Source organism: Trichoderma camerunense, assembly GCF_050948025.1.
Source record: "Trichoderma camerunense strain CBS 138272 chromosome Unknown V8C40scaffold_12, whole genome shotgun sequence".
Lineage (NCBI taxonomy): Eukaryota > Fungi > Ascomycota > Sordariomycetes > Hypocreales > Hypocreaceae > Trichoderma > Trichoderma camerunense.
In genome coordinates, this window is record NW_028145358.1 from 1,090,941 (window position 1) to 1,117,517 (window position 26,577).

The 26,577-nt window shown below is 52.9% G+C and overlaps 8 protein-coding genes across 8 annotated transcripts; 4 read left to right on the plus strand and 4 right to left on the minus strand.

Moving 5' to 3' along the window:
- Nucleotides 1–268: 268 nt before the first annotated feature.
- V8C40DRAFT_249698 (uncharacterized protein) lies at nt 269–1,064 on the minus strand. Its single transcript, XM_083216816.1, has one exon. The coding sequence runs from the start codon at nt 679–681 to the stop codon at nt 445–447; it is 237 nt and encodes a 78-aa protein (XP_083071797.1). The 5' UTR covers nt 682–1,064; the 3' UTR covers nt 269–444.
- A 1,756-nt stretch (nt 1,065–2,820) lies between these two features.
- On the minus strand, nt 2,821–3,579 carry V8C40DRAFT_49233 (uncharacterized protein). The gene has a single exon (XM_083223030.1). The coding sequence runs from the start codon at nt 3,435–3,437 to the stop codon at nt 3,018–3,020; it is 420 nt and encodes a 139-aa protein (XP_083071798.1). The 5' UTR covers nt 3,438–3,579; the 3' UTR covers nt 2,821–3,017.
- Nucleotides 3,580–6,227: 2,648 nt separating this feature from the next.
- V8C40DRAFT_249702 (uncharacterized protein) lies at nt 6,228–6,817 on the minus strand. Its single transcript, XM_083216817.1, has one exon. The coding sequence runs from the start codon at nt 6,746–6,748 to the stop codon at nt 6,407–6,409; it is 342 nt and encodes a 113-aa protein (XP_083071799.1). The 5' UTR covers nt 6,749–6,817; the 3' UTR covers nt 6,228–6,406.
- A 6,703-nt stretch (nt 6,818–13,520) lies between these two features.
- V8C40DRAFT_49254 (uncharacterized protein) lies at nt 13,521–16,629 on the plus strand. The gene is made up of 2 exons (XM_083223031.1): nt 13,521–14,129; nt 15,111–16,629. The coding sequence occupies exons 1-2, from the start codon at nt 13,622–13,624 to the stop codon at nt 16,514–16,516; spliced, it is 1,914 nt and encodes a 637-aa protein (XP_083071800.1). The 5' UTR covers nt 13,521–13,621; the 3' UTR covers nt 16,517–16,629.
- Nucleotides 16,630–17,099: 470 nt separating this feature from the next.
- V8C40DRAFT_249708 (uncharacterized protein) lies at nt 17,100–18,804 on the plus strand. The gene has a single exon (XM_083216818.1). It carries the CDS (start codon nt 17,711–17,713, stop codon nt 18,656–18,658), a length of 948 nt encoding a protein of 315 aa, XP_083071801.1. The 5' UTR covers nt 17,100–17,710; the 3' UTR covers nt 18,659–18,804.
- Nucleotides 18,680–20,834, minus strand: V8C40DRAFT_249709 (phosphatidylserine decarboxylase 1). The gene is made up of 3 exons (XM_083216819.1): nt 20,231–20,834; nt 20,041–20,172; nt 18,680–19,963 (listed from the first exon to the last, which is right to left on the minus strand). The coding sequence occupies exons 1-3, from the start codon at nt 20,641–20,643 to the stop codon at nt 18,865–18,867; spliced, it is 1,644 nt and encodes a 547-aa protein (XP_083071802.1). The 5' UTR covers nt 20,644–20,834; the 3' UTR covers nt 18,680–18,864.
- Nucleotides 20,835–21,796: 962 nt separating this feature from the next.
- V8C40DRAFT_249712 (uncharacterized protein) lies at nt 21,797–24,793 on the plus strand. Its single transcript, XM_083216820.1, has 2 exons — nt 21,797–22,465; nt 22,537–24,793. Exons 1-2 carry the CDS (start codon nt 22,187–22,189, stop codon nt 24,454–24,456), a joined length of 2,199 nt encoding a protein of 732 aa, XP_083071803.1. The 5' UTR covers nt 21,797–22,186; the 3' UTR covers nt 24,457–24,793.
- Nucleotides 24,794–24,865: 72 nt separating this feature from the next.
- Nucleotides 24,866–26,337, plus strand: V8C40DRAFT_249713 (ubiquitin carboxyl-terminal hydrolase). The gene is made up of 3 exons (XM_083216821.1): nt 24,866–25,060; nt 25,140–25,153; nt 25,232–26,337. Exons 1-3 carry the CDS (start codon nt 25,039–25,041, stop codon nt 26,153–26,155), a joined length of 960 nt encoding a protein of 319 aa, XP_083071804.1. The 5' UTR covers nt 24,866–25,038; the 3' UTR covers nt 26,156–26,337.
- Nucleotides 26,338–26,577: the final 240 nt, after the last annotated feature.

A 26,577-nucleotide genomic window follows, 5' to 3' on the forward strand; every position in this document is an offset into this window, starting at 1 on the left:
GCTTCCTTTTGGCGCCTGTGCCAGTGATGCAAGCTAAGCCCTTCAATCTATCGCTCCATGAAGCCTCATTCGGCCATAGTGAGTGTAGATAGCTTTGGTCCAAATTTCGCCAACCTTCGTTGAACGTCAAGCGCTATTGATATTCCTTTTGATATGCATGATAATATTGATAGTGTTAGCCTGTTTAACACGCAGTAACCAGAGGATGTGAAGCGTGTGATGGCGGGTTCTGTTGCCCTCCCAAAGTGGCCAACCCCTCCATATTGGACCAGAGTTCACGACTCGCAGCACGCATGATCTTCAAGAGCCCCTGCATGGAGGCTTTGTATCAGATAGCTAGAGGTTCCGTATTCACTGCATGTCGACAAAAGCAAACAGAAGATAAACGGTGGCTTTTTGGGGGCCAAAGAGCTCCGCGGTAAACAACGTAATGACTTCCACAGTTCAGGGTAGGTAGCCAGAGAGCGTCCTTCGAGAGCCGTCATCCGCAGGATGTAGCAATATGGCTACTGCCAGCTGGCTATTCGTCCTCGTGTGTTGTTGACAGGCCGTATGTCGAAAAGCCCGCCCAGCCAACAACACCAGAGCTAGTGTTCTCTCGGCGCCCACAACTTCCCTCCCGCCGGCCACCTTGAGGCTCAAGGTGTACGTACTGTACAGCACATGCCGAGCTGCACACATGCAAGTTTGTGTCTAACTTGAAATCCGGATTGCCACAGACAGCGATAATTCCGCAACCTTCATTCTCGGACACGATGCAGCCTAACCATGCCACCACGTTTCTTACCTTGCCTCCCCTTCGCACTGAGACAACAAGGCAGCTCAAACTCGAGATCCGACGGGCACGTTATGTAGGATCGAGAAGAAGCGCGGAAGGGTGGGTATGGGCATGTTGGCCGACGAGAAGGGGGGCAAAGGCTGCATCAGATTTCCCCATGTGCACTGGACACCTGTTGGTCGAGACAGAAGGAAAAGAGGTCCGACATGTGGGTGTGGCGTCGTCGTACCGCGTCCGGCTTTGTCTTTGTGCACCTGCGAGCCATCGGAGGATGCTGCTTTGCAGGTTCCAGAGTGTAGTGTACGAGTGGTTGTGCACTCCAGCTCTCGAACGTACTGTAGATGGGCTAGAAGGCGCGAGCTCGCGAGAATCTGTCCGCTAACTGTGCGGGAATCTATTTTTACAACCTGCAAGAGCCGCAAGGACGCCTCGTTCCATCCCGAAAGCAGGGCGAGTCTCGTCTCTTCCATCTGGTGACGCGCGCCTCGTGTCTGTCGGTAGAGCAGTTTGGCTAGCTTCTCTCTCCAGATTTTACCCCAATTGACGACCGGTAGACGTTTGGGGCTACGTAGGCGACGGTCGGCATCGTCGCCCGCCTTTTCTGCTGTAAGACCCCAAGATCTCCAGAAGGCAGCGATGCAGGCACATCACATTCCCCTTGGCTGCTAGCGCTGCCGGTTTGTGGCACACTGTCGTCGATGCCTGTGCGACTGGAGCCGAAAGGGCCCTCGGGAAAGGCCTGTCCCGGAGAGCGTCTCAGTGGCTAGTGAGCTCATCCGCGTGGAGAAAAGCGAGTCGCGCCCCGAGATCGAAAAGACGGGATCAAGCTCGGAAGACGAGGCGGCTAGGGTTCTGGCTCTGGCAAATGGACGGCTGGCGATGGGGAATGCTGGAAATGGAAGCCCATTCAACTAACTGAGAGTGGCGAAGCTAGGCGAAGAGACATGTGACCGGGGCTTCAAGGACGAGCTGCGATTGGTCAGAGTCCGAGGTTTTTGAACACATCAAGGGCACAGGCCAATCTGACTGTTGCCCGCGGTTTTGCCTTGTGGGCCAGGTACGTACTGCGGCAGAACGCTGCTGTGGCTGCTGCGTAATTACGAAGCGTCTGCACCGTTCGGCCAATCATACAAGGGAACATGTCTCAGAATGTTATTTCTCAGAAATAAAAAGAGGCTGCCCTTGACTAAAGGGGGACTAGTGTACGAGGTGCAGAACGCTGACATTAAGACGATTTCGCGACTTCGCTTCCTGCTTGAGAATAGACCGAGATCGATGGGCCATTCCATTACCACATATGGGGATGCCTTGCGAAACCTACTTTGATTGGCAGCCATATGATTAAGTCAGCAGAAGCAGAGTACCCAGCGAGGGCTGCCCCTGAGTGCAAAAAACGTTCAGTTTACGAGTACAACAAGAACAGGCCCAAATACTACGGAGACTCACTGTCGAAGCTTGGAATTCAAGGTTGGTCGTATATGTCGTATAATCTGATGTGTGGAGTCAAAAGGGGGGTTGATAAAGCACCTTGAAATATAAAACGATGAGCGTTGTTGATTCCCGTTGCGGAAGGCTTATGAGTATAAGCGTTTATACATGTCTGGTCATAGACCCGGAAATGTGGGACGCTGTGAAGGTGATGCAAGTGTGAGGACAATACGGAGCAGTCACATGGCTCTGCCATTGTACTGTACTCCGTATTATAGAGTACGAGTACAGAGCATTCTATTCGTGGCACATTTTCCGTATTTTCGTAGGATTGTAATGCGTGCAAGCATTCGTATGTTCTTCTTGTACAGGGTCCGTATTTCCTGAACGGGGGTTCATCACCGCGTTGGACATTCCGTACGCGTACGGTGTTGTGATACAAGTACGTATACCAGCATGATGGGATTGAGCAAGGATAAGAAGCCCAATATCCGTCCAATTTGTAAGTCGGCGTACTCTGTCAGAAAATGATGATAAAAGAGGTCATACAGAGCTATTACGGCCACGATAGAGGCATAGTGTCTACACACGGGATAGGCTAGCCTATCCGAGAGGTGGCACACAAACGCTGTTCTGCTCGGCCGTCCCGGCTCCTGCACAAAACCTTATTGAGAAGCTTTCCCTTGCCGCGCAGTAATGGCAGCCTATCAAGACGGTCCGTGACGGCTTTGACTTATAATATTTTACATTGGGTACCCTTTCCGTAGTCTCTGGAAGTACACGCAGCAACTCGGTACACTCGCACCTCTCATCAACTCGCACGAAAGGCGCAGTGGCACAGCAGAGAGGCCTCTATTGTGCGGCCTCTATTGGAAAGGGGGGAGCAAATCAAAGCAGCATATTGTTCCATGGACAATAGATTGCCTGCAGTGAAACCAGCTGAACTGCAAATACAACTCTGACGTATGTACCTGTGCAGAAGCCTCGCACAAGAATTTGCACTGAACACTGAGCCCGCGGCCGTGTAAGTGCCAGTCGCGGTATGTACATGGCTGTATTCGCGGCGGGCTTCAGCGACAATGCACAGCAGGGTAACATCCTGGCGATATACTTCCGTAAAAGAGCCAACCACGTGTGCAGCAGGGCCTCTCGGCCAAGGTTTTTGCAATATTGATGCAATCGCGGTCCGGATGAAGTAGGTCACGCCGAACACAACATGAGAAAGGAGCATCTTTTTTTCTTTCCTTCTTTCCTTCCTTTGTTACATCAAAGTGCAAGGGATAGAGACATATCCCATGGCAGGTCTCTCCTAGGGTTTGGCAACATGCCTGTGCAAGTAACCAGGCAATCCTGTGATACACGCAGCAGCATGCCCGTACGGGAAATGTAAATGCCTTGATGAAGCAAGGAGAGCGGAGGTTTAGGCTTGGCCGGTATGATTCATGATTCACCCCAGCTGCAGGCAGGCAAGGGTGGGGCCATCCTGACCTGTCCGGTACGGTACTGTTCAGAAAGAATTCCGGGACAGGATGCGATCGCACTGATTACCGCATTGGATCAGACGCGATACGTACCCTTGAGCCGCGCACTGGGTTGCTTGTTCGAAAGAATGGAACGCCAATAAGCGCAAGCAGCAGGGGGATTCACATCCATGGGTGGGATAGACATGACAGGCCTCGTGGACAGAGATTGCGGATGGGACGCTGTGTGGCCAGGACCCTGACAAGATTGGCGTGTCGGCAAGATGGACCATGGACGGGACTGAGGATGAACGTCAGGGATTTGGCAGCAGAAGGGGGAGCAAGATGGTGAGGGGGTGCGAGTATTGCGACCACGTCGTCGACGGCTATAGCCTCACGCCCGCGAGAAGCTTGATCCACCCCGTAGCACCGGGCTAACGTGCTTTTGGACTCGGATGTGGTGAGCAGAATTGACAGCACAAAGCAAGCGTGCATTTGCTCAGCCCTACCGAGCACGCTTTCCTGGGCACAGCACTCGTCGGTCGCCCATCCAAGCACAAAGCAGCAAATATGCCTAAGCCACTTCCCGAATAGGGTTTCCTGGCGGCGGCGCCGGCGAAGGGGCTTGAGGTCCAAGTGCCGTGTTCGACGCAGCCACAATACCGATTTGAGGGCGAAGCGATGCAGCCCGAAATTCAGTTGCAGCCAGTCTCCATAGCTTGTTCGGTTTGCAGTCCCCGAAGCGTGCGTGAATGTTGACAATCTTGACGGGCGGGGGGAGGCGCTCGTTCGTTCACTGGCTGGCTAGGGCCCCGAATATCCAAGACCTCTAGCCCGTCCAAGACCAAGAATAAGACCAAGACCCAAGGCCGTGCGTTTGCGTTGTGCGCGCGTGCGTCCTTGCGTTGCGCCTTTCCGCCCCTGAACTGCATTCCTTCAAAGTCGTCTTAGTAGTCGCCCTGTGCCCCTGGAAATCCCAGGAGGATGGGTCAGAGGGCGACTTCTTGAGTTGAGTCGAGTCCATGAACCCGGGTCAGTTCCAATTAGCGGGCGTGGCACCCCGGTCGGACGTGATGTGCGCTTATTCCTTCCCATCAGCCAACCGGGCGCCTCGATTGGCTGCATCGTAATCGTGTGTTCTTCGACAAGTCCGAGTAGCACGGATGACAAGGTTTTTGTTTTACGCTCCCGTGCTTACTGGCATGGGGGAATGAAAGAGGAGAACCATCTCCAACTTTGTTGGTTTTGGCTTCGGACGTCGGATAAACATCACGTCACAGAACTGCTCCCTGCTTACATAAAGCATTTACTACACTTGAACTTGTACATGCACTTGTTCGTAAATTTGAGGGGAACGACGCCTTCCCGGAGCCTCACTTTTTCTTTACGAGTATCCAAGGAGGAGAATAGCAGCCAACCAACGGCAGCCATCTCTTTGGCGTCGATATAATTAGTACTAGTGTCTCGAGTATGCCTCGAATTGTGATCCAACGGCGCGCTAAAACCAACGAGATGGGCCAATGGCCAAAGGAGGGGGGTTTGATGAATTTGCGACGGGGGCGGCTGGCAAAGACATCCATTGCTGGCTCAAAGACGAGCTCTCTGCCAGAGAGAGAAACAAGAACGACCTGCCGTACGAAGCGCCCTCCATGCAGCAAGGATGTTGGCCTTTGCGAATAACCATGATTGATAGCGTTTTTGCCCCAATGTCCCCAGAGATGGTCTCGGCTAAGTATGGGAGCTTCAAAGTCTAACGAATATCTCTCCCTTCTGTTCAGACCATTCTTTTTTTAACTCTCAAATGTTTTACCCAAGATGGCGGTGAAAGCCGTTCAACGGTCCCACGGTGCTGGGACGAATGCCATGTGCTGCTTTGGAATGAGGAATTATTTTTGCTGTGCACCAAGTCCAGACTTCATAGGGCTGAGCGGGTGCGAGTAAATTCCTCCAGCCCCGTCCTGATACTGCTAAGCACTTCGGTTCTCGCTCGACGCATGCCGCTAAAAGGAGCCCAAAGGGGCGGATGCGAGCCTCCAAACGGCAGCGCCACTGGCGCTTGAGCGAACCTTGACACCGATGGCTGATTCGGCAGAGTGCAGTGCATTCCAATGGAGGGAGGGATAGACATCATAGGGGGTTCGTTTCGCTCACCGAGAGCAAAGCAAAGTGAGGCGGGAAATCCACCACGGGGTAGTGGCAAGGCGCAAAGACAACCGCGAATCTGTCTTTCTCAACTGCCAGCTGCCATTCCAGCCCACCGGGGGGCACCCAGTCTTTGTCACTTATGAGATGGCCAGCTCTGGAGTACCTGTTCGGGGCCACGGAGCAACTGATCTGTAACTTGTAACTTGTGAATCCTTGACGCCAAATCAATCCACACCTCGAAGGATTGCACTTGCTCTGCTTGGTTAGTTCGACTTTTTCTCTTCACACCCTCACACTCACTCGCGCTGGAACAATGTTGATGCGAGCCCTTTCGGTCCCGACCAGCTGGTTTGATCTCCGAGGAACCACGCGGCGGCTTACACGCCCGTGGAGAGAGGATGATGGCAACAACGGCACGGCAAATCTCGTATGCGCTCGCCGTGTCTCATCATCATCCTCCTTCAACGGCACGCGGCACAGCACCGTTTTTTGTGTGTGTCTGTGTGTTTCTTGTGTCTCAGAAAAAAACAGGAGACTGGCGGGGGCGGGATGCGACAATAGTGTCGGAGGGCTGCGAATCCTATCCCATCATATCTCATCCCATGCCATGCCATCCGGCTGTCGCCAGGTGCTTTTCAGCCATTGCCGCATCTGACCTGGCGCGAGGCATGCTTGCGCTGTGGCTTTCGCACGGGGTCGCGGATGATTTACCCAGCAATCCGGTGTTGCACAGACGAAGTTTGGGGGCCTCTCCTCTGGGCGAGGAGCATTGGCGCCTGGCGTAGGCAACTAGCAAGCAAGCCCTTTGACCGCTCCACTTCAAGCCATGTGTCGCCAAGATGGGAAACCGAATGAGAGAGAAGCCTGGGGGTGTCGAGGTAGAAGAAGATTGAAGCGAGCGAAGGGGGGCAAAAGATGTACATGGGACGAAGAACATGGTACCGGCATAGGCACCGCCTCTTGGTGTCTCTTAGTCTGCAGCTTTTTACAGATACGAAGTAGTGACTACCTTTGACCATCACACACTTTTACTGGCGAGTTGCTTTTTTTCTGTTGTGCCGCTGCATTAGCATGCATATGTTGTAGATATGCATTGCACCGCCATCGACTCGAGGCGGTGGCGGAGGTTTCTGGCCAATCAGCGGGCAGTATGCTGCGTTTTCGTCCCAAAAAGGCATTACCAATGAGAGATGTGAACGGCAGCCCGATACCGCACATCAAACAAATCACTGTAGCTGATGAAAGACAAGATAAGACAAGACAAAAAAGAAAAAAGAGAAGAGATAGACTTTGATTGGAAAAGAGAAAAGGCCTGCACAAATTATTGAAAGTATGTGTAGGAAAGAATGACACGTAGCACAAGATGATTATGCTTCACAGCGACACCCATCGGCTCGTCGCTTCGCATTTCGAGCCACGAGGAGGGGGTCGGTTGGCACTTGGTTGAGTGTATGCACGTCAGCAACTCTACCCTAGAAAAGGCCGTGCTCTTTATGTCGGAGAAACGACCAACACGCAAGAAGTTAGAAAGAAGCATTAGGAATTGAGGAATGCAGAAAAAATCATGAAACAGCAGATCTCAAAGCTCGGCTCATCTCATTTCGCCGCGATGGAGAAATAGCAAACTGGAGAAAAAACTCAATCTGCATAGGCAAGGTATCGTATTATGCTTTCCTGGAGCGAAGAAGCGCCACTGCCCGCCGTCTCGGGTTACCCGGTTGTCGCTTGCACCGCGTGGGAGTAAAGAAAGAGTACATGTGGGCAGAAAGACTAGAATTCAACCATAACCGTTGCGCCACATGAAGCCATAGAGGCAAGGGAAAGAGGAGGGGCTCATCAAGCCGCCATTGAAAATGCGGTGGCTTTGAGACATTCGCGGAAAAGGAGGGGTCTAGAGTTGGAATACACCCCGCTATCAAACTTGGAATGGGACGTAGTATCAAGTCATATGCTCAAATGGCCATTACAAGCTCTTGACGAAATATACTCGTACTACTTAGCACCATGGGACACGTTTTTCTCTGCAACGACGGGGGGGAGGGGGGTGATGTGAAAGAGAGCAAAAAACAAGGTGAGAATTAAAAGCCATAGGGTAGTATTATTGCCTGGACTATTCATCAGTGGTATCATGATGAGTTTCTGGCCCGGGTCGAGTCACACGGGGGGCTGGAATGGATGAGCCTCCCGTCGCATCGCATCCCGGGAAGCTTTCTTCTTTACGGTCCATTTCGCGCGCTGAAAAAGCAATCAATATATTGGCATTGCGAAAGAGAGCATGCACGAGGCTGATTTCTGAAGTGGAATGAACAGAAACATACAACCCAATGGACCGTTTGGGAATAGACGGGCTGCCAAGGGGGTGGTTTTGCGCTTGCAGCACGTCTTATCACAAGGAGGCCGAGACAAAGTCGTTGCACAGGGTCTTAGGAGGAGAGAAAGAGAAGAAAAAGAAAGCTTGGCCTGTTTTCGACAAGGGTAGTGGAGCCAAGCTTTTTTTTTTTTTTTCGAACCAAGAATATGCGGCCATTCCGCTTCGGGAGCCTGCGGGAGTTGGGATTGTCGATTCGCGCTTTTCCTAATCAGTCTTCAATTCGCGCCGCATCCCTGCCCTATTCCAGCGTCACGTTTTGCCCCACCCCTCGTTCTTATTTCCTGCTCCTTCTTAGGCGAAAAAAAAAAGAAGATGATGATGGATCAGGGTTAAGAAAGGAAAAAAAAGGCGCTAATTCTTAGTGGGGCAGACGCCATGGAACGAGCGAAACAAATCAAAGACCCTGGTGAAAATCGGGGGCCCTTGTGAGAGACAAGATGAGAACGAGAGTGAGAGAGACGGGGGTTGACGCCAAACGTGGTGCATATTTTGTGGACCGCAGAGCCTCGTCGATTCCCTCGTGTGTTTTTTGTCTGTGGAGATTCGTGATTGATTGCTGATGCTCTCTCGCGATCCAGGAGACCGTGGAGCAGCCGGCCAGATCAGATACTACGAGTACAACTGAGCACAACTTAGACACACACCCTGGTAAGCCGGCTTGATTGATGTCTTCTTTTCTCCTGCTTCCTTTCAAGTTCACCCTGCCAAGGGCCGATGACCTTGTCTGCTGCCTGTTGGATGGGGGCACGGAAGGCAGACAAGAATAGATTTGACGTCCGTCGATAGTTTCGAGGGAGGGGGGAGAGATTGCTGGTGGCAACGGATACGCTTCTCTCTGGCTCTGTCTGGTTGTTGCTTTTCCTGGAGGGGGCCGCTTTCACGGAGGCTTCTTCTGCTTGCCGGAAAGTATCTTCGGGGCCAAGACGTTGTTTTGTTTTATTAATATGGCTGTCAGTTGGATACTTGAACTACTGCAGTCAAAATTGAAGTTTGAGATGCATGCGCCTAAAACCTGAGCGGTAACTGTAGGTACAAGCCCTGGAGGTGTAAGAGTACCTGTGCCGCGCATAGCACACAGGTACGGACCGCATGTACGGAGTACCGGAGCGCTGAGTCGCACCCAAGCCCTTCCCCATCCAACTCAATCGCCTGCCCTATATCCCTGTCCCCTTTAATTTATCCAGTCCATCTACCGTCGATGCTAGTGCGGAAACTTTGCATTGCCTGGAGCGGAATGGCAACCGATGGATCTCGCTCTCTTCCGTTCGCGTCGTATCTTGTCGTATCGAATTCTATGGGGAGGTACTTGGTCATGTACCTTTTTACCCTCTGGGCATAGCACCTGTACTTGGGGAACGCACTCGAACCAACAAGCCGAGAGAGAGTCATGAGCACTCTTTGCGCAATCCCATTTTCTTGTTTTATTCCCTGCAAAAAAAGAGCATTCATGTATGTCTCGGAAACTGTTGGGTCTACTCGGGTTTGAGGTCGCCGAGCATTTTAATTAATTCCTCCATTTTTATTGCCTCTTCTGCGTCGCGTCATGGTCATGGCTTCCGGTGTTAGTTGACCACCTGTTACCGAAACGGGCCTCACCTGTGGCCTTATGCGAAAGACGAGCCGTTGAATGTCTGACTAAACGAGTAAACCGTTTATTTTGTCTTGCGTCTTTTTACTGCGGTGGATGCAAATGTGGAATTGTGGTGCCGGCAACTAAACGAACCGCAGCTTTAACCAGACGAGTTTCGACAATAGGCATTGATGCACGCGGGTAAACTCCAGTTTGCCTTGCCTGGGTGCATGTGTTCGTGTAGTTGATATGTACGGGGTAATAAAGTGCAGTGTACATGCATGCCCGGCCGGCACCGCGGAATGAGAAAAACCAGGCGAAAGCTCTGGACCACGTGTAACTTTTGCTTTGCACGACGCAACGCCTTGTGAGCCCTGGCTGAGATGCGCGGATGCTCATCAAAACATGTCACCGGCTTCCATCGTGCGTTGCGTTGCGTTTGCGTGATTGTTGGTGTTCCGTCAACATTCCGTGGTATATTCTATATTCCGCGCTTTCGCACCGGACTGACGAATTACCGGATTGGGCCTGCACGTCATTGTCTGGTTGGAAGGTCTATCTGCGGCAGCCTTTGGGAAAGGGCCCCTCCGGAGTCCCGCATTTCCCACCCCCTGGTCCAATATCCCACACAAAGTCACCCTGTACCACCTAACAGAATCCTTCTTTGCTGCTCTTTTGATATTGGTATCCTTCCCTATCCATTTCTTGGCCGTCTTCTCGTTGGGTCACTTCACCCCCCTGGCCAGCCAAACACAGTGAGGAATAACGGCAGAAAGGAATTAAAAAGGGAAATCTCGCTGACGGACGATGCGCGCATCCGTCGGAGCCGGGACCTACAGCGGCTTTCCTTGTCGGACCCGGCGCTGTCATTGGCCGAGTTGCGATGCGGGCGTGTACATGCAGGGGTGCAGCAGCAAGAAAAGAGAACAAACTCTTCTCCCTTCTCTGGTTCATGTCTTGAGTTTTCATGCTGCCTTGTCCATGCTCTGGCTCGTATCTCTCGTCCAGAAATAGCAGTGAGTCAATCGGTCACCATTGGATGGGTTTCACAAAATGCGGCAACGAAATGCGTGGTGGGCGAGACATGCACAATGTTGGTGCGTGTTCCTTTTCTTTTTTGTTTGGCCCACACTATGTACTCCGTACTCCGTAGTAGGCACCGCAACCCTGGCTGTTTCTTTTACCCACTATCGAACCTGTATTCGTACGAGTTACGTGCACCTATGCTTCAGGACCTGTGTGCGGTCCGGGATAATACCAGGGACAATTACTGGAAGGCGCCCCATCTCAGACCTGTGCTCTCAAAGTCCGCGGGCCTTGTCCTGACGTTGAAGCGGAGGGTTTTATCCACTTTGTTGTAGGGTGTATAGTGCTCATCCCAAGTGCTAGCTTTTAGGGCGGTACTCGTAACTCGTACGATATAAAGAAAAAGACACAGACTTGTAGGCAGAGTTAGTCATGGGGCTTCGAACCAACTCCACATGTTATGTTATCTGCCTTGCCTTGCTGCTAGCTCTTCATCTATGATTGCCAGCCAGATAATATTACAGGTGCTTGCGACGAGTCAAGGATCGGGGTCGATCCGCTGGGTCAACAAGCTAGATTTCCGCACTTGTCGCCGTGTAATCGATTCCTTCGTCTGTTGTCATAGGTCTGAAATACGAACCCGTAATTCTCCGTTGCCTCCTTCTGTGAACCCTTCGATCTGTGTAAGAGGATGGCCCAGGCCCAGCAACGGTCATGACCGCTTGCACCATCTCACCGCGTGGCAATGGCAATGGCATGCAAACCAAACTGATAAGTCTCATCGGGCTAGACTATTAGATAGTTCGTATGTATCATACAGGAACCTGCAAGCTCATGTTGGCTTTAGTGAATGCTTCCATCTATCTGTGCTTGTCTCGCCTCCTCCCCTTTGGCAGCACGCGGTTGTAGCCGGGGCCCCGGACCGGAATGGCGTACGAGCCACATGCATCAATGATTGACTCTGCGCGTGCCGCCGAAAAGCCTCACAGCACGCAACGAGACCAAGCCATCTCAGATGGGCAATGCAAGCGTAGGCACCACGGGCAGGCACAGCTTCAAGCGCGGACCGCCTTCTTTTCTTTCTTGCTGCTTGCAGGGTCTGTGGGGGCCAAAGGCAGCATTCAGAGCTTGCGTCTTCTCGTCTCTGGACGTCCTCATGGCTATGGCTTCGCTTAGCGAACATCTCCCTTGCTGGCTGGCCTTCGGCACTGCAACACGCGCCCTTGCTGGGCTTGCGGCACTCCCCTAGTTCAGCCCGGAAGACGACGTCTATGCAGTCATCTCCCGGTGTTGATAAAGTGATGGGCACTTGGTTCAGCCTCGCACGGAAGCAGAGGCTTCCTCAAACTACCTAGACATCATCATATAGGTCAGGTACTAGATTAATTTCCACGTTTTTCAACTCAGCGCTGCGGTAGCATGTAAACCCTGGTCGCGGGCCCCCTGGAACAGCAACCGTGTACTTGGAACTGAAGCTGACAAGATTAATGCCATGCCAGCTCACAATCAACAACCCAGACACACACACTGACACACTCTCGACGCAATAAGAAAAAGCAAAGAAAAGCGTGTGCGTGATGAAAAAGACCAACCAGGCCCCAGGGGATGACTCCGTCCCTCGCAGTACCCCATACCTGCCGCGCCACGCAATCTTGGGGGCAGTAAAAGTAGCGCTACCGGGCTCCTTTAGGCGCTCTCTTCAAGCTTCTGACAGGACAGGGAAGCGACCCGGAGGACGGTCCAAAGCCCAAGCCGAGGTGTCCGAATGTGTCTGTGGTAGGCCATGGCAGGCCAGGGCTGGAGCTTGGAGGTGATTCCCAGGCCTGAGGAAAGGCGCCATGCCTGTTTTGGGTTGATGCCCCTCACGCCTGCTTGAGTCTTGCAAGGGTATCGGGCTTTGATCTAATTGCACGCCACGGGGGTAGTGCACACTCCCACCGCTCTGGGCTGGGCTACAGCCACTCCCTCTGGCGTCTCTTCATCCTTTCCTCATCACAGCATCCCATCCCCATCCCCATCCCATCCCACCAAGCCGGCATCCACCCCTTTCATTCTTGACCCATGCCATGCCGTTCTGTCTTGGCTTCTGTCTTCACACGCCCCCCCCGTTGCCTACTGGAATAATACTCTATACACACTATCCTTTCGGAGAGGCGGCTTGGGGGCACTGCTACTTGCTAATGTCCATCGATGATGGTTGTGCCGTATGCTGCCACCCCACCCCGGATGAGGCTGCGCCAGAGCGAGAGCCCTACCTCTAGGTACCATGTAGGAACGGGCGGTACATGTATCTGGTCTTTTACCGCGGCGTGTCGAATCTGTGTTTGATGGGCGATCCAAAGACTGGGTCCCTGTTACCACGATGCATTCGGTGGGCTATATCTTCGTCGGCAGCCCCCAACATGTTCAACCGAACTTCTGGTGACAGACCATCTCCAGCCATACAAGTATAACTTCACCTCCGGCATAACCTCATATCTTGTCTACTCTTATCTACAAGATCCAATTGCCTTTCACGACCTTATACTCACTTACAACGGACCCTCGTTTGCTGCCTGCTCATATCTACTACCACCACCGCCGTCGCCTCTACCACAACACCACCCACCTACCTCTCATTCACCTTTGCGCCAACCTTGAGAGAGACTACAGCAACATCGCAAACCACATCTCTTAAGCTCCATTGAACCCACTCGCGACTCCAGGTTCCAAGCGCAAGAGATCACAGCCATCTCTCGCTGAAAGACAAAGAGTCCAGCACTCGCGCCGCGCTTCACCAAGGCTGCGCGCGAAGCAATCAGTCAAAACCAGCTTTCCGCCACGAGTCTAAACAGCCTTTCACAATGGCCTCTCTGGCCGAGCAAAGCTTCAGCATGTTCCCCCAGCAGCAGGATGAATACACCCACTTCGAATCATCCCACATCCCCGTCTACTCCTCTGCGCCCATGGATCTGAGCATCGCCGCCGATGCCTACGGCTCATATGTCCAGCGCGCGCCCAGCCAAGAGCTCTATACCAGCCCCAGCACCATTAGCTACGAGCCCTCATTATACACTGCCGACAACACCTACATCATGAACGGTCCTACCTCTCCTGGAATGTACGGCGACGATTACTTGCCCTCGTCCGGCCTGTCTACTGCCTCCGCGCCCTCTGCTCCTTCGTCCGCTGTCGGATCTCCCTTGTCGAACCACGGCCAGATCATGGGAGACTGGACTGTGCAAGGCCTCGGTATCCAGCCGGGCATCGCCAACGGCGACTTTGTCGAGTTCTCAGCCTTTGGCCCCGACGGATTGGACGACATGTCGGCCTTTGAGTTTGCCAGCCTGGCGCACCCCAAGGGCTTTGTTAGTAAGTTGTTTTATCTACTAGGTACTCCCTATTTTCACCAGCTTTACACACCCATCGACTGCTACCTTCTGCCTTCTGCCTTCTGCCTTTTGCAATCACTCTTCCTGCGCTTCTGCGCGTCCCTCTCACTTCACTCAATTTTCCCCTCCAAAACCCAATGGAAAAAATGTCCAAGGTGGCAGCCTGCCCGGGGGCATTTCCTCTTTGGGCGGCCAATAGTTTTTTCCCCCCCTTGTGCCATGGCCACCCCCGCCAGATTGCCCCTCAGGCCCTCTCTGGCTTCTGAGAGGCCCCCCGAACCGGCGCCGCATCCCTGCTTCAGCGCTGCACTCGCACCGCAAACCCACTGGCATAGCCAGCCAGGCGGTGCCCGAGCCCACTATGCAGATGCGCTGCGCGGCGCTGCACGCTGCAATTACAAGCCGGCGGCCTCTGTTCGGCTGGCCCTAGCGGTTGACGGCAATCGACACTGTCGTCATTCCTGTCAACACCACGCTTCGGCATCACCGTCCGCTGCTATTTTTGCCCTTTTTTACCATTACCCTCTTTTTTGTTTTTTCCTTTTTATCTCCGCTTGTTTCTTATTCATTCCGTCTTGTGTATCTCCACAACCATCCCAATCACAATCGCCGCGCTTTAACCTCTTCTTCTCCTTTTCCCCTTGTCAATCACGCGCATCATTGCTACTGTGCCGGTTGGTTGTCTGGCTGAGACATCTGGTTGGTGGTCCCCATCTCGGCTGGCTGACTTGTCCCCGCTAAGAGCGACGGCAAGTCAGTTTTCAGCTCAGCCAGCCATCTTCAGAAACCCTCAAATTGGCCTGGCCTCCCTTGACTTGCTGCAACCGCGCCTGATGAGAGTTCATCAACACCCAAATTCCCCGTTCGTTTTCGCCATTCATTGGACCCTCTGCGGCAGCCTTTCTGCATTTGTTTTCCCGCGCTGCTTATCATGCTGCTTACTGACCACTCGCGCTTACAGATCCTTCTCTGATCCATCCGGAAACTATCAGCCGGCCAATGGCCATTCCCTCTTATGAGACTCACTACCAGCCTGCCGCCCCTCAGTATCCCACTTCTCCTTCTGCTCTCTCATCCTCTCCCCAGCCTCATATGATTCGCACCGGCAGCTCCTCGCCATACCTGCAGAACGGATCCTTTCAGCCAGCCACAAACTACAACACCAGCCCGTATGCGACATCAACCACCATGACTCCCGGAGCCGGCGTTGGACCTCGTCGCCTGAGCATGAGCAAGGCCAGCAACAGCGGCAGCAACTTCATCTCTCCCGTCTCCGCCGACTACCCCAGCGGCGATGAGATCAAGGAGAAGCACATGTGCACCTATCCCGAGTGCGGCAAGACCTTCAAGGATCTCAAGGCGCACATGCTCACTCACCAGACTGAGCGACCCGAGAAGTGCCCCATCATGACGTGTGAATACCACGTCAAGGGGTTTGCTCGCAAGTATGACAAGAACCGCCACACCTTGACCCACTACAAGGGCACCATGGTCTGTGGCTTCTGTCCCGGATCTGGCTCCGCGGCTGAAAAGTCGTTCAACCGCGCAGATGTCTTCAAGAGACACCTGACTGCCGTCCACGGCGTTGAGCAGACTCCCCCCAACAGCCGCAGAAGGGCTTCTGGTGCTGTCGCGCCCAAGACGCTCGCCGGCTATGCCCCCGACGCCACTGGCAAGTGCAGCACCTGCTCGCAGACCTTTACCAATGCTCAAGACTTTTACGAGCACTTGGACGACTGTGTTCTGCGCATTGTTCAGCAGGAGGACCCCGCCGAGGCCATCAACGCAAAGCACCTGTCCAAGGTTGCTGACGACAAGGACGTTCACCAAACTCTGGAGAAGAATAACCTGCCCGCCACCACCCAGACTTCCGTGACCGAGGATGATGAGGATGACGACGACATGGCTGATGACGACGAGGCCGACGATGTTGCCAAGTCGTACTCCTCTCTGAAGAAGAAGAACTCTCTCAACCGCGTCTCCAAGTCTCGCGGCATGACCCACTCTCGAGGTGGTGTTCCCTTGTCTACCAAGTCGCGTGGTCGCAACAAGCGCCGCGACTACCCTTCCTCTTGGGGTTTCAACAAGGGACAGATGACGATGAAGAAGCGCGTCCTGGCTGTGTTTGACGGCCCTCGACGCCTGGCCAAGGATGACATGATGCTCTCCACCGACCACGAGGTCCGCATCAAGCTCTCGGATGGCAAGTCTTATGTGACCGATCTTGATGTCCAGACCTTGAAGCGTGCCGAGGGCTTCCACAACGCCTCCGATGATGAGAAGGGCCCTTGGATCTCCGACGACCCCACGGAGGAGCAGCTCAAGGAGATGCAGCGGATGCTGGACACCGGTGCTTCTGACTTGTAAGTTGGAAGGGCCACTCTCGCTTGAGAGAAAAGGAAGAAACTCGAATTGAATCAATACTTGATAACATGACTTTTATAAAGCATGGCAGACGGCGCATGGGATCTCTACTGGGCACCAGGGTATATTGGGCTATTCTTGGGATGGGAAATATTATAACGCTGGGAAGAAGCGGGTAATTTTGGATTTGATACCCTGTTTTGATATACAACTACTACATGTTGGGCAATGATGGCGCAGATGGGACATCGGATGGGACAAGGAGGACTTACAGCAGGGACTCAAAGGTATATCCATCTTACCTCCCTCGGGCACTTAAAGCATGAAGCTTTGTTTTGTTTTTGCAATACATCTTTAACCGCTTCTGCATGTGGTTCTATGTATAATTATCATTTCATTTGTTTGCACGAACTTGGGAGGGAATTTTCTTTTGTATGGATCAAGATGTATGAGGCACGGGCATCTCATGACAAGATGGCTTGTTATGTAATATTATTTGATGTCATACGACATGAAGCAAAATGTTTTTTACAAAAAAATATTATAATGAAACTATCTAAAGATATAAAAATTACTTGAAGATTCTTTTAATTGTGAAGTCCTTTCTGAACATCTTTAGACTGCTTGTTTGTACTGCCTATGAGAATGTCACTTGGAGTTTTTATGTGGGTGGAGGCGGGATTGGCAAATTTCTCTGTCTAGGTGCTACTACTAACCTTTTGCACCCCCACCTTGATATCTTTTTCGACCCAACGACCTAGGAATCACCAACTTCAGGAGCATCAGCCGTGTCAAACAAAGACGCTCGAGACTTAAAACGGAATTAAAAAAGAAATATAATAACTCTTAGCCTTACTAGAGCCTTTCATTTTTACTTATCGCCAAGGAGAGCGGGGTTGTGTGGGGGGATCGAGAATTTGAGGATTTCATCTGAGATTTTGAGGCGGCGTCTACCTAAGACGAACGCGTTGGTCGCGATCTCTCATAAACCCGGGGTAAAAGAAGATATATCTCAGATTTTCCTCGTCTTTGGTTTTGAGACGGTGAAAAGATCTGAGGAGCAGATCGGTCGGATCTTACCTAAAGGAAGAATCTTGAGATATCACACATATCAATCATCTTTTTCCTCAACCATACCAATCAGCCTCCTCAAAAACGACACAAAGAAAGTTCGCAAAGCTTTTCATAAAATCAGCAATGGCAACGCTCACCGCCCGCATCAGCCTCAAAGGCGACGAGCCCGACGGCCCGGAAGACTACCTCTCCACATCCCTCGGCGTAATCTTCCCCGACGACATCGTCAACCAGCACGGCGACGCAGAGCACTCCCTCCTCTACGCATCGCCAAAACTGCCCAAGACGCTCCTCATAGAACTCGCTGATCCAGAGGGCGAGACTGACAGGCGTCTGTTTAGCCATTACTTGTGGAATGCGTCGTTGCTGCTGGCAGAGCTCATCGAGAGGGACTCCTTGGACGATGATGAGGGGGAGGAGAAGCAGGATAGGGGTCTTGGGGGAGACATCAGCTTCGATACGAGAGGCCTGCACACGCTTGAGCTGGGGGCGGGGACGGCGCTGCCTAGTATCATGGCCGGTTTGCTCGGCGCCGCGGGCGTCGTCGTGACGGACTATCCCGCCCCGGCGGTCATGAAGACGCTCCGCGAAAACGTCGCCCGCAACATCAAGCCCGACCTCGCCCCCGTAGGCAAATCCTCCCTCGTCACAACCTCCATCCTCGTCGAGGGCCACGAATGGGGCGTCTTCGACTCCTCCTCCTCCTCCTCCTCAGCATTCCCTTCCTCCCACGCTCATCTTTCGGACCGGCTCTTCGTCGCAGACTGTCTCTGGATGCCGTGGCAGCACGAGAACCTCCGCCGGTCCATCGGGTACTTCCTCAAGAAGACGGCGGAGGCCCGAGCATGGGTCGTCGCGGGCTTTCATACGGGGAGGGCTAAGATGGCGCCCTTTTTCGATGCGACGGCGCTGCGCGAGGAGGGCGGCGTGGAGGTGGAGAGGATGTGGGAGAGGGATTGTGATGGCGTGGAGAGGGAGTGGGATAGCGAGCGTGAAGACGACATTACGGAGAGGAAGAGGTGGCTTGTTGTTTGTGTGTTGAAGAGGTGTGAGGGGATGGTGGGCGTGTGAGCGTTTTTGTCTTTGTTAGCCTTTGAAGAAAATATGCAATATATTTTTGGTTTTGATGAGATGATTCTCTGCTCCTATGCTGGTGATGAGTGATGTATGCTACATACAATGCATTTTTTGTTTTTGTTTTCCTCCTCCTCTTATGGACATATATTCTCTTTGTTCTGTTTTATACAAGATTCAAGTCGCAATTCATCTAAAACCCATTACTCTTCAAGCACCCGACCCAGCGCCTGTCCCATCTTCAGCTTCTGTCCCTTTTCAACCGCCCACTCCCACCCCTTCTTCTCCACTCCATCTGCAGTCTTCAAAGTGGCCGGCGCCTCAAACACCAGCACAATCGTGCTGCCGAGCTGGAAGCCACCCATCTCTTCACCCCTTCTGAGCGCATGACCATGCAGCACCGAGCTGGCACCCTCATAGGTCGCCTCTGCGAAACCGAGATAAGGCTCGCCGCGCTTTGCAGCTTCCTCAGCGGCAAGGTCGGCGGCAGTGTCCGTCAAGAGGCTGTTGGTGCGGAGCTCGCGGTCAAAGTTGATCTTGATGGAGCCGACGTTGGTGGCGCCTACGGGGACGTAGCTGAAGAAACCCCAGCGCCAGCGACCAAGAAGGACGACACGTTCGTTGAGGGTAAAAAGGCCAGGTAGCGTGCGCTGCAGATAGGGTGATACACTGTAGAGTTCTCCTGCAAAGTGGCGTCTGCTCTCGACGACCCAGTTGGTAGGCGAGTGGAAGCGGTGATAGTCTCCCGGAGCGAGATAAATGACGGCGTAGTACAAAGAAGTGGTCTTGTCGGGAGAGAGCAGATCATACCAAGGCTTCTCACCGAGGGCAAGCTCAGCGCGAACTTCAGAGACAGCACGGGGGGATGACTCCTTGAGCGATTCGTCGGTAACAGGATGCCGAGACCGAACGTCTTTGGCTCCCGACATAAGATCGGGAAGCGTGTATGAGATGCCATTGACCCTAGCAAATTCCTCTTCCTGCTTGACGATTTCTTCATCGCCGACAGGTCCGCTATGGCTCCGTTGGGGGCGCTCTCGCGCTTGGTCGGACAGTCCACTGTAGATGCTAGATGTAGGTGTGTGCTTGCCAAGCAGTGCGTCGATACTGTACGTCATGCCTTTGACTTGTTCGATATCACCGCTTTCAATCTGACCAAACTGGAGAACCTTGCCGTCGGACGGGGAGAGGAGCACATGATTGTCTGGATCCAATGGGCGAGCACCTGGTTTGAGAGTTCGATAGAAGAAGGCAGCGAGGTTGGGATATACGTGGAGATCAGGTTCAGATACTTCGTCAAGGCTGTACAATAACGAGAACGAGTCAGCAAAGGAGAAGATTACTGTAGTTTGTCTCCATCTCAGCGGGGGCCAACTCACTTGACTCCAAAGATGAACGAATATAGCTTAAAACCAGGAACACGTAGGTAGTACGGGATTGTCAGTTCATTGAACCAGCCCCATACCCGAGAGATGGCCTTGAGCGGAAGAGTGGACATGATCTGGACTTGCCTAGAATACACTTCATCAGCTTTGCACAGATCATTTATTCAACAAGAGGGGTATTTACCATGGCCCTTCGGGGCGCACTTTTGGCCGTGGCTTTGGTGTACCGGTTCCCTCTTGCTCCTGTCGTTGCCTCTCCCTTTCTCTCGACGAAACCTTGTAGAATTGAACCAATCCCAAGAAGCCTATGCCCAATCCCACTGGGATCTGATACCATGTGATTTTGCTGTTGCGCAGCGCTTCGCCGAGCCGCTGGGAGAACTTGGGTCGTTTGCCAGAGTCGTGCGATGAAAAAACGCGCTGTGAAGATGGAATGCGCCGGATAGACCTGGAATTAGCAGCAATTGGGCCTGTCCGTCGGCCAGCAGCAGCTCGTGTAGAGCATCTTGCGCGCAAGGATGCTGAGAACGGATGAGAGCAGGCTCCTCCCCCGCCACCATATAACAGGCGGCTGGAGCCAATTCCCAGCGTCGCCATGATGGAATGCGCCTCTGACCAAAGCTGTGCACTCGGCGACGGTGCTCAATTAGGCAATTCAGACAGGCATTGATTGGATGTAGGCGACGGAGATGCGCTTGAGGTTGAATTTGAGGCTTTGCGGATTGCCAGATGACGTATGGAGGTGCATGGCTTTGTGGGATGGTTGGTGCGTGCGGCGCAAACATCTGCCGAGGCCGAGCAGCTCTTTTGACAGCTCCATGTGTACTTGTGCTTGTACCTCTGGGATAAACCAACTACTAGGTACACATGTTTACGGAATATCACCTGCACGATTACTTAAACTGCCTAAATGGGGCATTGAGTGAATGATGTGATGCCATTGTTCCGATGGTCGGGAGCATGGGTAAAGAAGCCAGATGTCCTTTGTCTCCTATGCTACCGCCCACTACACAGGTGGAATCGTGAATTACCTACTAGGTACGGATGTTGGTACTATGGGAATATCATCCGTGTTTTGTACACATTCGTTTGGTATTAGACAATACGGATACTTGTCTTTATATGCTTATCAGGCTACGACATCAAACAACCAGTCTTTGGATATAACAAAGAAAGGAAAAAAGAAGAAAAAGGGCATAAATCAGCTGTCCCTGTAGGTACTGTACTGTGCTGTATCTAAAGCAGGTACATATGCGCATGCACAAACTTCCACTATTGGGTCCAATCACCAGCTTCATCCAATCTCTTTGCCCTATCCAACGGCAAACGCGCTCCTTGACCTGCAATATCCACCTGCACCCGGAGAGCCGTCAATTAAACCGCCCCTGCATTGTGTCTTGCTTTCTTTTTCTACTTGAAGGAGGAAGCTCGCCGTAGCTTTATATTAAGTACTTGTACTAGTAAAAATACCTGGATGTGTCAGGTCTCGTAATTTATTGAAGCAATAAGGTACTTAATCGGGTTGTACTCGGTACTCCCAGTCTCTGGCATCACGCACAAAGCCGCCACAATGCAGAGCTTTCTCGCCAAGTACTCCATACGTGATAATCAAGAAGACGGTCAGAGAGCGGAATTCGCTTACAAACGTGACACCCTTCGAGTCTGCATGGCGCTAAGCCATATGGGGCCTATCCTCAGGTGTCGCGCAACTGGCAGGTGTGGTACGTACCTGGCCGACTGCAATCTGTCAGCTCAGTCCGTTGAAGCCATCGATTGTCCATCTTCTTGCATCACCTCCCTGGAACTGAAGCGCTTGGCCTTCCACTCCTTTTCCTCGCTCCCCTTGTTTGGCGTGCCTTCCGATAGGCAGCGCCCTTGTTCGACCTGCTATAGGCACTTGGCGCCTCAGCATTAACCGCTGTGCCTCGACTCGACCGTTGCGTGCACCTTCTCGCATCCGAAACCAAAAAAGTTGCCATCCCTACCTAGAGCCCTGTCTGACATGACACAAGCGCACGCTTCCTAATACCTACTCGGCACTTTTATTTTTCTCTTCTCTCTGCTACGCGACAACTAGACAACGTCCCTCTACCGAAGCCGGCCATCCATAGCCTGGTAGCATGCAAGCTGTCTCCCGATTATGGCTTCGGAGCTATTCAACCAAGCGGCCCAGGGCGCAGACCCTGCATCGTCCGACCAGCCCGTCGTCAACCTCCAAGTAGTGTCGCCGTCCGTGGGCGTGAACCGCCCTTTGCTCTTCCCTGGACTGGCGGCCGCTACCACCATCAAGCAGCTCAAGGAGAAGATCCGACAGACTCTCCCTTTGCGGCCGTCTGACGAGAACCAACGGCTCATCTACCGTGGCCGAGCGCTTTTGCGCGAGACTGATAGTCTACTAGATGTATTCGGCGCAGACGCTGTGAGTTGGCTTTTCTTCGATCTGATGTACTTATGAAGCAAGAAAGCGCTAACACAACCATCGCCTTACAGCTCCGCAGCCCCGATCAACAGACAATCCATCTTGTCATAAGAGATGCTTCCGATAGCGTATCCTCAACGCCAGCTTTCTTGTCTGGGACCCAGAGCCCGGCTTTGGGAAACCAGCCTCCCAATCTTCAGCGACAGACACCTCCGCACGCTGCTTTTATGGGACCACCGCCTCCGCCTGGAATGACAAGAAGATCAGTGCTGCAGCCGACTCCGACTACTGCTCAAGCTCGGATGCCATCACCAGCTCGCTCGCACTCTCCGGCTCATACTCCTGAGCAGGCAGCGGCTTTTCAGCAGCAGCATCAGAGTATGACGCAATGGTTGACCCAGATCCAGAGAGAAGCCATGGCTCGCATGGTCAACCAGAACCAGCGTGGCAGAGCTTACATGGGCATGCGCGGCATTGGCGATAATGCTGGTGCGAATCAAGGGGCTTATGGGGGTTATGGTTCAGAGTCGAATAGTGGAAGGGCAAGCCCGGCCCCGACGCATACAATCTACCGTGAGACCATTGGACCCAACGGTCACAGCTATCATGTAGAGACTGTTGTTCGAAATGCAGCGGGCGGCCCGTCAGCGGCTTCGGCGCCACCCCACGGCGCACTGACTCCTACTGACGTTCACGGTATTCTGCGAGGGGCGGATGCGAACCAGACTCCGATATCCATGGCAAACGCGTTGCACCAAAGCGGCTTGCGCCGAAGTGCATCTAGTGCCTCGCTTCACAATCGCCCGCTCACGCAACCAAGTATTACTACTTCAGTCTTTGCCAACAATGGCTCTCGAGCTAGCAGTGGTCGAGCTACGCCGGATTTAGGGCTCAGATCGGTTTCTGGCACGTTCAATGCCGCCTCTATGTCGGCACCATCACTTGTCACACCTCAGTCGCGGCAAGGCGTTGAGGTGTACATTCTCTCATCTCCAGAAGGTCCCCGCGCCCTGGTTTTCAACAGTGCCGTGGCTGAAGCCTACTATACGCCTAGGATGTATTTGCCAGCCGGTCACCATCAACAGCTCCGAACCAGGACCAGCTTCCCAAGCTTGATCCACACGATGCAGGCGCAAAGCAGAGATGATGCTTTACACCAAACACCCCGCTTTGACGTAAGGCAGCCTGCTCAAAACTACCAAGCTCCAGCACCGCAGCAACAACAGCAACAGCCACCACGCCAACAGCAGCAGCAGCAGCAACATCAAGATGACCAGCAGCCTCGGATAGTTCCTCTGCACGCTGGCAACCCTCCTGTGGGTTTGCCTAATCTGCTGGTACAGGCGGCTCCTCATATCTGGCTCATAATTCGCCTTGCCTTGTTTGTGTGGTTCTTCATGTCTCCCAACGCCTCCTGGTCGAGATGGTTGACTATAATCGCTCTCGCCTTTTTCGTATTCATTCTCAGCACTGGATTGTTGGCTGGTGTTGCTGAACAGGCTTGGCGGCCACTAGGACGACATCTCGAAAATGTGTTCCCTGCAGTAGACCCTGCTCATGTTGGACAAGGAGGAGCTGCGGGTCGTGATGGCGCCCCTGGAGCAGATCAGAATGGAAGCCCTAACCCAGCCCAAATGGCTGCCAGGCTGGTTGCCGAGCGTCGTGGTCAAGAATCTTGGCTCGCAGGTCAGCTGAGACGGCTAGAGCGAGCTGGCCTCCTGTTCCTTGCTAGTATTGCGCCCGGCGTTGCAGAACGCCACATTGCAAATCTAGAAGCAGAGGCAAGAGCCCAAGAAGCTCGACGCAGAGAGGCCGAGGCGGCAGCGGCAGCGGCAGCAGCTGAAGCGGCCGCCGCAGAGAGCAATGCAAACCACGATGGAGAGACTGCGCCTGAGACGGATGGAGGTGAGACGTCACAGCAAGATGGGCAGAACAGCCGCGAGGAGATGGAGAGAGAGAAAGCCGTTCGAGAAGGAATTACTGCCGTGTAAAGCGTATATGGGTGGCGGGAGCTTAGCAATTGCATAAAAGGGACAGGACATGAACATGATTTAATAATGCGGGTTTAGCGATTGTAGATTCTGTTAGGAGCAGGGGCGTTGAAACTGGTGTTTCTCACATGAAGCCCTTGAATACGAACAAAAGCGGAGAAGAAGAAAAAAAGAAAACAAAAGAAAACAAAGGCTTGCAGGCTCAGGCCTTTTCATGTACCTATAAAAGACGAGAGCTAGAGCATCAATCAATCTGTGAATATGATGGAGGCATCTCACGAGTTCTGGACTTTAAATTCTACTAGGCACAAGCAGATGAAGCGATGATGGATGTTGTACAGCTTGACAGGTACGTACTCGTGGGGTGCCTGCGGACCTCTTATCTTATCGGCAATTTGACATACCCAAGTTGAGCTGTCGTCACAAACCGAACTGCCTTGTACCAACTACCACAAACTACGCCATTACCTGCACAATTTGCTCGAGAAACTCTAGTTGAGCTACGATATTTTGATCCATTTCCTGTTCCATCTTCTATTTGTTTGGTTGGGCTGTCGTTTGGACGGCGCATAGCGTGACATCATGAGCGGTGGCTGGAACACAAGTAAGCAAGCTCATGGCTTTGAAATCGACATGAAAGAAGCTCTTTATAAACTGACGCATTCTTTTGCTTTGCATTGTAGTTGAGTCTGATGCAGTATGTCCTTCTTCTTAGTCTCTGCTCTACTCCAATCTATCTCTACAAAGACGGAATGTCCGGTTAACATGTCATCAGGGCGTCTTCACATCCCTCATCGAAAACCTCGGCGTCAAAAATGTCCAGTTCGAAGAACTCCTCACCCTCGACCCCTCGGAGCTCCTCGCCCTCCAGCCCCTCTACGGCGTAATCTTCCTCTTCAAATACCCGACCGACAGGCCCTATGCTACGCCCGACGGACCCCTCGACGGCAGCTTCGACCACGATGCCTCCGAGAGCATCTTCTTCGCCGCCCAGACGATCCAAAACGCCTGCGCAACGCAGGCCCTGCTCAGCGTCCTCATGAACAAGACGCAGGATGTCGACATTGGGCCCCAGATGCACGACTTTCGTGACTTCACAATGGTCCTCCCGCCAGAGTTCCGCGGCGAGGCCCTTAGCAACTCGGACCTCATCCGCGAGGTCCACAACAGCTTCGCCCGCAGCAGCCCCTTCGCCGACGAGACCGCCCGCACCGGCGAGCCCTCCGAGGACGTCTTCCACTTCATCGCCTACACCCCCATAAACGGCGTCCTCTACGAGCTCGACGGCCTTCAGCCCGCGCCAATCTCCCACGGCGCATGCACGCCCGAGGACTTCCCCCTCAAGGTCGTCGACGTGCTGCAGCGCCGCGTCTCGCGCTACGATGCTACTGAGATCCGGTTCAACCTGCTGGCTATGTGCCGCGACCTGCGGATCCGCGCACAGGAGTTTGGCGACGAGGAGCTGCTGGAGCGCGAGCAGCGCAAGCGCAAGGACTGGCTTTTTGAGAACGCACTGCGGAGGCACAACTTTGTTGGTTTCGCCGGCGAGGTTCTGAAAAATGTTGTCGAGAAGAAGCTCGATGCGGGAGGCGACGAGGCCGTGCAGAAGTGGGTGGACGAAGGCCTTGAGAGGAGGAAAGCTGCCGAGAGGGCCATGGGGGCGAGGGGAGGAGGCGGGGATTTAGACATGAGCGGGTGAAAGTGAAGCTGTAGATGTTGACGATATGATGAAAATCTGGGCAAGAGAATATACCCTTGAGACTTTTTAATTACATTGGCATGCCATTCGCTGAAAGAACTATGCGGAAATCGGGAGCGATTGATGAGACGTTTTTGTACACATGATGTTTATGTGAAAAGCTAATACCCATTGCGATTAACAGAGAGTTTTTACGTGTATAAAGCATTCGGCTTCAAACGCCAGAGTATAATATGAATTCGAATGATACGGATAACTATCATACAATGAACCCTTAATTGGTATCACAATCGTTTTCCTTCCCCATCACAACTCATGCTCTTACACCATCTCTGTGCCATACCAAACTGGCAGCAATTGCAGATGTCCACCTGCAAGACCATTGCCATTACTTTTTCTCTTAGTCGTCCACTGCCAAGCGG